General features: G+C 45.0%; 1 protein-coding gene and 1 long non-coding RNA gene across 2 annotated transcripts in view; one reads left to right on the forward strand and one right to left on the reverse strand.

The window, feature by feature from the left end:
* Nucleotides 1-9821, reverse strand: part of stard10 (StAR related lipid transfer domain containing 10) — a 22751-nt gene extending 12930 nt beyond the window's left edge. Inside the window, exons 1-2 of the mRNA XM_083773653.1 lie at nucleotides 9651-9821; nucleotides 1-101 (exon numbers count right to left, since the gene is read on the reverse strand). The exon at nucleotides 1-101 is cut by the window's left edge and continues 47 nt beyond it. Coding sequence (XP_083629779.1) covers nucleotides 1-101; nucleotides 9651-9812 — 263 coding nt within the window. The 5' untranslated portion in view covers nucleotides 9813-9821. The remainder of the gene's footprint in view (nucleotides 102-9650) is intronic.
* LOC310864853 overlaps nucleotides 1-10256 on the forward strand; it is a 26455-nt gene that overhangs the window by 13780 nt on the left and 2419 nt on the right. The gene's annotated exons all lie outside the window — the stretch shown is intronic.

Raw genomic sequence — 10256 nt, forward strand, 5'->3', positions numbered from 1 at the left:
AAGGTCTCGATCACGTTGGAGTCCCACTTGCGTCGGTACTCCGTGTCGTGGAGGACGTCATACATGGCCTCCGCACACACGTCCTTACACACCATCCGACACTGTAGGACACACGCGCACGCACACACACACACACACACACACACACACACACACACACACGCTATAATTACTCTCGTGTAAATGATTAGTCATCAAATGGGCTCGAATGAGTGCGGGAGTACGTGTGTGTGCGTGCATGTGTGCATGTGTGTGGAAGAGTGGATAAATAATTAAGAAACAGGCCAATGGGCACAGATGAACTTGAACCTGAAATCCATAATAGAAACCAGACATGGTTACGATGAACTACACTACACCACATTCAGCAGAGCAAACACGTTCACTACAGAATCAAATCAACACTGCAGATGTTTTATAATCGACTGAAACGATTAGTCTGATGAACCACGTATCACACTTCACTGTACAATGGCGGCGTGTACACAATAAACAGCCGATCGTGAAGTGCAATCACAACCGCAGCGGCTATTTTCACTAATACATTAAACACGCACACGCACACACAGTACACACACACACTCCAGGCTATTACCGTTACTACAGTTACAGCAGCCACAGGGGATAACGGTGTTAATTATAATAAAGAGGAAACGTGACAGAGAGAGAGAGAGAGAGAGTGAGAGAGAGATATGAATGCATAAATGAAAGGGGAGATATGTGCGACCCCCAGATGATTGTAATTTGTAACTTATTCTATGCCTCAGTCCAAGATGGCTATCGTTTTATCTCTGTTCCTCGATGGTCTTCTCCTTGTTCACCCACATCTGTGTCTCAGTCATTTTAACCACTTTAAGCCAGATTATTCTACTGCCGGTGAACATCGGTGCAGATCCTTGCATAGAAGGATACTAGTCTTACTTTTAACCCATTTGGGAATTTTTCTGAGAAAGCCTTATGTGTCTGTATCAGTGGTGCTCAATATTTCATGTCAAGGACCCCTAAAAATGATACGTAATATGCCTCCCTCCCCCAACTGAAAATATGTTGTTTCAGGGACCTCCCCAGAAGCAAAGACTTGAGTTAAAATGTTCACCCTGTAATAATATATATACATACATTATATATATATATATACATACAGATGGAGGTAGTTTTAGAGACCAGGATTACTGCATGTTTTTGTGAGAGTACCTACCCTAGGGGACACGGGGAGAACATGCAAACTCCACACAGAAAGGTCCTTTCGCCAACCCCGCCTCGGGTATGGGCACTGATGACGCGGAGGAGGGAACACGCCCCCAGCGCCCACAGCAAGGAGAGAACACGCCCACAGCAAGGAGAGAACACGCCCCCAGCGCCCACAGCGTCTCCTGTGGGAATCGAACCCAGGACCTTCTAACAGAAACAATCTTTTCAGTATTACCCGGATTGCTTCCAAGATCATCGGACTCCCTGGCCGACACCCACACTTTCCGATAATTATGAACAATAAAGCCATTACACGGTTAGCACTTTCAATATCAAATGACACTGATCATCCTCTGTATTGCTTTTTGAACCTCATGCCATCTGGACAAAGATACAGAACCTTGCCATGGAAAAAGGTCAGTTTTAGCAGGAGTTTTGTCCCCTCAGCCATCGCGGCATTAAACAAACTGCCCCGCCGATAGGTATGGTTCGTACGATGTATGATGGTATGGTTCTGTATACAGTGTACAGTGTGATGGGATGGTTCTGTATACAGTGTGATGGGATGGTTCTGTATACAGTGTGATGGGATGGTTCTGTATACAGTGGACAGTGTGATGGGATGGTTCTGTATACAGTGGGGACCTATTGTCTTGGTGTGTGTTTTTGATGGGGGTGTTTGAACAGACTGTGAAGACAAATATCCTTCCATAAAGATTATTTCTGTGTGGATGTATGGGCTGTCAAGGCCAGAATTTAGAAGTCGTTTGACACTCAGTAGGCGTTCCTGCATAACTTCCGGGTATGATGATGATATCACGCGTATATAGCCTCTATTGTTATAATTTAAAAACATAATTCCATAAAAACAATATCCATTAATTACAGGGAAGCATGTTGAGATGTTATAATTTCACTAGGGTTCCAGGGAGACATGAATTGTATTATTTAAAGACATTTTAAATCGTTTGAAGTCAAAGTATTTCACAGCGTCCACTACGGGGCCCCGACCCACAAACCTGCAACCACATGCCGGTTTTAGATTAGAACAGAACAGCCTTCGTGGACTTTTGCTCAGGCCCCGTTTCAATATCCACGTACATGTTTAAATTGTGCATATGCAAACACACAGTGAGAATGTACAAACATTCCTGTGTCACATTATTTCCATCCATGTTCCAACTCTGACAGCTAGTGTGTGTGTGTGTGTGTGTGTGTGTGTGTGTGTGTGTGTGTGTGTGTGTGTGTGTGTGTGTGTGTGTGTGTGTGTGTGTGCGTGTGTGTGTGTGTGCGTGATTCCATTACAGACTAATTTGCAGATAGAGGGAGAGCAGTAAAACGGGTGAAAGGGAGTTCAGAGAGGCTAAAAGACATGGAGACAGACAGATGGGGAGCTGAGCTCACATCTGCACGTGCATTCTCTCTCTCTCTCTCTCTGTGTGTGTGTGTGTGCATGCGTTAAACTAATTCAGAATAGAGGGAGGGAGAATAATAAATTGAAGGGCGTCCGTGTGAGACAGGTCTCTCTGAGTCTGTGGTATAAGGCGGACTGTGTGCAGAGATGTGTGTGTGTGTGTGTGTGTGTGTGTGTGTGTGTGTGTGTGTGTGTGTGTGTGTGTGTGTGTGTGTGTGTTAAATAGGGGTGGGGTGAAGGAACGATGGCCAGCCATCTGACAGCTCATCAATCCTCCCTGTGGTAAACAAATACACACGCACGCACTGCACAGACACACATGCACGCACGCACTGCACAGACACACACACACACGCACGCACTGCACAGACACGCACGCACGCACACAACACGCACTGCACAGACACACATGCACGCGGCACGTGCTGCTGGTTGTTATCAAGGCCGGTCATAATCAGTGATGGAAAAAGTACTGTTTTACTAAAGTAAAAGTATAAATGCTGCAACGCAGAACTACTCTGTTGCAAGTAAAAGTCCAGAATTCAAAATGTACTTGAGTAAAAGTACAAGTATTGGCATCAGAATGTCCTCAAAGTAGCCTACCAAAAGTATAAAGTATTCACTATGCAGAATGTCCCATTTCAAGTTTTCAAATGTCTAAAAGTATTTTAAAAACAGCAGATCTACAAGCTCACAATGCGTCGCGACGCCACGCATTGTGAGCTTGTACATCTGCTATTTTTAAATGGCCGAAATGTATATAGGGCTGAAGTGGTTAATGTTTTGTAATAATAATCACAGTAAATATAGTAACTAAAGTTTTCAAATAAATGTAGTGGAGTAAAAGCATATTTCTTTCCTCTGAGATGTAGTGGAGTATAGAAGTAAGTATTGGAAATCCGAAAGTAAAGTACAAATATCGTATATCGATATCGTACGTACGTATGTAATTTATATACAATGACAATGACTAGAGGCATTGGCGATTAGCGTGGTGATGCTAATGGTGATTAGCATGCTATAACCATAACGACCGACTCAAGACTTAAATTGTGTTCCTTCCTTCCTCCAATGATGTCGAGAGCTCTCCTTCTCTAAATGGCTTTCCTCACTTGCTCTGTATGTGTTACTCTGGTTCTCTCTCTTTCTCTCTATAATAATATTTCATTACCGTTCATTATACCGTATGTTATATTATGTTCTCATTACAATTAGCCCTTGGCTAAGTCCCTCCCCAACCCGTCTTTGTCCAATAGGCACGTCAGCAGTGAGGAGACAGGTGCAGCTGTCCTCCTCCCCCATTGAGATGCATGTTAAATGACAGGATGTCTCCATATAAATAATTGATCATTTCAGCAGCAAGAGCATCAAAATGTCTTCTGAAGCTAGTCAACCAGGCCTGTACTGGAGAAATTTGCATGACATTATTTAAATAAACTAGAAATGACAGAGGGAGAAATCAACTTTTAACGACCACCACCCGAGTTTTCGTGTTGCACGGTATAAGACTACGGTGATTAGTATTAATTGCCATCACCTGGGAGGGTCAGTCCTGTAACTTTCTCGACGTAAAGCCGTGTAAATGTCCAACAACACAGCCAGGCAAAAATAACACTGACATGGTGGCGAAAGCTTGACCTGCATAGCAACAATTGCTAAACTATTTGGATTGGCACTTCATGGACAATCACTTTTAGGGGTGGGATTTAGCGAAGGGCTTATATTGTAAACATGAAAATATATTATATCGATAAGAACGCGCACACAGTACAGACACATTGTTTCAACAAGTGGGTCTAGACAGATATGAGGAAAAGAGGAATGGAATGGAAATCAACCTGTTCTAACTGTCATATTTGTCAAATGTCTCCTGGCTGTCTCTGTATGTAACGGGGGGAAACACACCTGTCCTCTGTGAATACACGCATGCACGCAGCCAGTCCCTCCTTGAACACACATAAAATACACTCCAAGGGATTAGGCAAATAAGGGCAACCCACACACACCCACACCCACACACACACCCACACACACACACACACACACACACACACACACACACACACACACACACACACACACACACACACACACACACACACACACACACACACACACACACACACACACACACAGTACTGAGGGACGTGCTGTACTTACCCAGGAACATTCTGTTGACTTATTGCATTAATTTCCATAACCTCTCTATGTATCTCTGGCTCTCTCCCAAGAGCTTTGAATTTACCACTGTGACAGATAGCGAATGGATGGCGTTCACATACACAGGCAGCACTGGAGGGCGACAACTAGAGATGCCGACAAATCTTGCCATCATCTCTGAATCTACGGCACGGTCCATGGTTTTGATCAGAAACCGGAAACTACATAAGCGACTCACCGCTTCACCCCAACACATCTCTCTGTTTTTACTAACCACTGTTTCGGTGGTCACCTTATCACCTAAAACTGTAGTACGAATAGGCCTTAACAGGCCACTGTTGGGAGTTGAATTAACAGGATTAACAGTCAGGATTTTACTGTGTGTAGGGGGAGGGGGGGGGGGGGGGAGAAGAAAAGACTCGAGTTCTCCCTCAAAGCACCTGGAGCAGAAGTGTATATCACACACATACACGCACGCGCACACACACACACATGCACAGCAACATGCAGAAGGTAGTGTAATCTACCTGTGCCACATCACCCATACACTGTAAAGCCCTGAGTGATATTTGAATACAAATGGACCCCGAAGGGTTTCTCTTTATTTATTTATTTATTTTACAGTGCAGCTGAATAATCACCTGCCTTTCACATCCTGTTCCACACACACACACACACACACACACACACACACACAACACAGACCACACACACACCTCCCTTAAGTAAATACCTAATGGAAGGCTAAGCTCTCTGCCCGAACCCAGGCAGGCGCGTGACGTGCACACACGCACACACACACACACACACACACAAAACAGAGCATGATGTTTCATAATTTGACCTGCTCGTGTTCTTTACTTCTCATCTCATATACTTCCTGCTCTATTCACTCTCACTCTCTCCTTACGGGAACGGCAGCCGTGTTAAAGCGCCCGTCGTGCACGAACACGATAATCTTTCACCCACTTCTTCTCTACAACTTCTTTGTAAAAGCCTGTGATGTGACAATGAGTCGATACATCTGACTGCGTAGAGACGTGTCTCCTGCTAGAGAAACGGGGCAGGATTTCTACACCAATGAACAGATCAGCTGATGTGCATCAAACAACCAGTCTGTCCGTGCCAGCTGAGCTGTGGCTTCAGAGAATGAGGAACCGACGGCTCGCTTTCACAGTCCGTTAAGATCCTACGGTCCCATGTGACAAAACAGGACCGTCAGCATAACGTGCAACAGGGAGAGGGGGGGGGGGGGGGGGGACACACGAGTGGAATTAGATTTTGTCGCCGTCGGGCGTAAAACCTTGTATGTCCAAAAGGGTTAGTTTTAAACACATACACACACACACACACTCTCGCACGCGCACACAACCTGTGTCCCCTAACATCACATTGCGACGTGTTTTGAGCTTGTAGCTGCTTGTAGATAGTAGAAGCTTGTAGATATTAACACACACAATCCGTGTCCCCTAACATCACATCACGACGTGTTGTGAGCTTGTAGATTGGCCATTTTTGCAACTTTTCTGTGACACTGTGGTATGGCGTATGGCACTAACTGATTCCATGCAGTTACCAATTTTTCTACATTCTCTAATTGTGTAGACTTCTTGTAAATTAAGAAAAGGACAAAAATGTAACTCTTAAGAGAGGGGTCCATTTGGTTTCATTTTACACTCAAGAGTTAAAGATCTAAGGGTCCATTTGGTTGCCAACTCTCCATCATTGAGCTGGGGACCACCTGGAAACCCAGCAAGGACCACTGGTTGAACCAGGGGGGCAGTCAGACAGATATTTTGAGAAGCCACTGAGGAAATCGGGATTTCCTGAAAGTTCATATAATGGCCTGTTGTGGCGCTGTCATTGGAGCCAGAAAAACCCATAGCCCCATAGAAGTCCATGTATTTGGGCCCAACTTCACCTAAACTGTATTACCTTAATAAACATGGTCATGAATACTTTCTTCTTCCAGTCACTAGTTTAAAGTCTCATTTCTAATGTCATAATATTCTAATTGGAAAATTATGGTCCCATTAATTAAAAAAATGACCATAAAGTCACGTATGTTCTGAGGGGCGTGGCTACCGTTACAGTCTATGATCTGGATTCCCCACCCACTCGAGTCAAAATAAAAACCAGCTAAGAAGAAGGGGGGGAAGTCCCGCCTCGTTGTCTGGGCCAGCCAATGGGCCAGCTGGGCCCAAACGGATCTAGAAAGATGGCGACTTACAATTCAAGGACTGACAGGCTTCATTTTACGTTCATGTTAGACCCGGAGAACGCTTTGTCCATATTTTTTAAAGTCTATGGGTTGAACACCACTGCTATAGAGTGTTTGTTCCGTTAACAGGAGTCTTCTTGTCTCTCCGGCTTTTTATTAAACGGAAAGCTCATTTTCAGGTCGGGATGCCCATTGTATCCAATCAGGATAGAGAACTAAGCTGATAAATGAAGCTGATAAATGGCTACTTTCTCCTAATTGGCTAAAATGTAGTCACCTACAGACAGTACCCGGAAATGTATTTTGTGTTTATTAAAGAGGTGGAGAGACAGGGAAAACACTATAGCTTTGTCTTAACCAAAAATATATCACTTACCCTAGCTTTAATTATACTCTCATACCTGTATGTGTGTATTTTCATGTACGTATTTCTCTGTTCATTAATTAAATTGTATTGTTTTGTAGGACAATAGTATAATAATAGTACTATGCTACATCATGTTGCAGTGAAACGGCACTTCCCCGTTCTTCCAGTCTGTCACTCAGTGAAAGTGACAGACACAAGACAAGGCAACGTGTCAGCAGCAAAGACCAAACATTGCATCATACAGTACGTGGTGTCAGCATCTTATCTATACATGCACCATGTCTCTGTATTTCTGTAACTCCAGAACCGTTTGCCCCATCGACTTAAAATTCGACACACGCGTTCTACACCCCCCACAGAGAGTGCAGTGCCCTGTGTCGAGTCTGTCGGACCCACGGTTGTCCAGAACCGCCACAAAAGACCTCTGCCCGGGCTCTGGACAGAGGCCCCTGCCCTGGCTCCATATGAAGCTGGCCTGTTCTGACATCACAACAAGAACTCCTAGCCTGGGTTCCAGCCTGATTCGCTGCGTTCCGCGGACCCCTAGGTCACTTCTCAAATCAGTCTGGACAGAGGCTGGACAGAGGCTGCCTGACACGCATTTCATAACGGCACCTGTTACGTAGCCACGTCGTTGCTGATACGTCATCAGCCAGCGCCACTCTTTCCATGCTTCTCGAGACTTGATAGTAAAAACCTGCGGTATAAAGTAAACGATTCAGTAGTCCACTGTCAGATTCAGTAGTACAAAAACATGACGGCTGTGTGGGGAGAGTTTAGTTAATGATAAGGAGTCATCGCAGGACAACAGTGTGCATCGTTCTAAGTAGGACAGTACCTACAGTACCTGACGGACAAAGCTCTAGTTAGATCTAATTTAACGTTCAATGCAAGTTAAATTATTGTTAAACATCTTACAAGACGTCTACAATTAGACGATTAGAGAATGTAGAGGAATGTAGAGGAATTGTTAATTTGATCAACGTTTGCCTGTTATCTCTCCTAATGGTACCGACATCAATACAGCATGGCATTGTGGACAAAATGTTATCCAACGACAACACAATTTTGTTTTGGGTCCGACTCCGAGAGGCTAAATGTGCAAATGGCAAACTGGCAAAAAGAATGATCCTTGTGAAAAAAAAGAATGATCCTGAAAGATCCTACGCTCGTTTGCTTACATTATTCTAGGTTATGTTATGTAGGAACTTCAACAAGGCATTTCAAAACCTGCGCTAGTGTTTTGGTCCGTTTATTTACATAGGCCTACACTCTCGAGTTAAACTAAAGCTGCAATCTGTAAAATGAACAACAACATAACATAACATAGCCCACCTGGTATTCAAACCTGCCAAACTACTCGTTCAAACAACTACCAGCATTCTATAGTGTTTTATATTGTACAGATATTCTACTGTTAGACGGTGGTCAGGTTCTTAATTAGCTTAAGTATGATCCTTGATGACTAGTTCTATGTATTTTGATGTATTACCAATGCCATGTGTCGTTCTTGCTTACTTGCTTAAATTGTAATTTGATTCATTGTACCCGTACCAACCACTCAGGCAAGGCAAGGGAGGGGGGGGGGATATGAGCTCCAGGCAGTAGCCTATACTAGCTTACTCTGACACCAGGGTAGGGGGGATATGAGCTCCAGGCAGTACTAGCCTACTAGCTTACTCTGACACCAGGGTAGGGGGGGATATGAGCTCCAGGCAGTACTAGCCTACTAGCTTACTCTGACACCAGGGTAGGGGGGGATATGAGCTCCAAGCAGTACTAGCCTACTAGCTTACTCTGACACCAGGGTAGGGGGGGGGGGGGTATGAGCTCCAGGCAGTACTAGCCTACTAGCTTACTCTGACATCAGGGTAGGGGGGGGGGGATATGAGCTCCAGGCAGTACTAGCCTACTAGCTTACTCTGACACCAGGGTAGGGGGGGTATGAGCTCCAGGCAGTACTAGCCTACTCTGACACCAGGGTAGGGGGGATATGAGCTCCAGGCAGTACTAGCCTACTAGCTTACTCTGACACCAGGGTAGGGGGGGATATGAGCTCCAGGCAGTACTAGCCTACTAGCTTACTCTGACAGCAGGGTCTCAAGGTGTCAACGGAAGAGACCCCCACTATAAACAGCTATAGTGTAGATTCTGTCTGAACACAAACAAACACAATTAAATGCCATTGACAATGAATGGAGAATTTACGTCAAATGTGTCTGAGCAAATGGGCTGCAGGGTATGTCGACGCTGCCGATCATATGGTGCGTCTACTATGAAGAGGTCTAGTTCCTTACTTTGATCTTGTGGATGGACTTCTCCTCGTCCATGCTCTGCGTCCAGACCGTGATGCCGGACTTGTTGTAGGTCAGCGTCCATCCCTCCTCGCACAGACACTCCGCCTTGAAGCCGGCGAACGCCCGGTCGTCCGGGATAGTCACGCCGTCCGTCACGGACATATGGATCTGGAGATCTGTGGGGGAAAAAAGCGGTGGAAAGTTCCCATGGATTAAAGTTCTCCCGGTCGGTCGCCACGCCACGCGACTGATTTCACCTCATTTGGATTCCATAGAGCGTCGCAGTCCCGCCCCCCTTTCAGTCCCGCCCGCTTTCATGACGACAAGCGGCCCGGAAGAGAATTTCCCATTCATTTTCCCCATAGACTTTTCAGAAAGTATGTATTTAAACTAAAGATCTATAAGCCTCGGACAAAGCCAAATCACTGGCTTTGTCCGAGGCTTACAGGTCGTTGAATAAATACTCTCTGAAACGTCTATGGGAAAAATGAATGGGACATTTATAGGGATGTCCCCATACACTTTTTTCGCTTCCGATCCCGATACCTCAATTTCTGTGTTAGCCGATACCGATACCGAATACCAGTGCCGTGATCTTGTGTTGTG

The sequence above is a fragment of the Protomyctophum parallelum genome (assembly GCF_964188405.1).
Source record: "Protomyctophum parallelum genome assembly, chromosome: 9".
NCBI classification, from domain to species: Eukaryota; Metazoa; Chordata; class Actinopteri; order Myctophiformes; family Myctophidae; genus Protomyctophum; species Protomyctophum parallelum.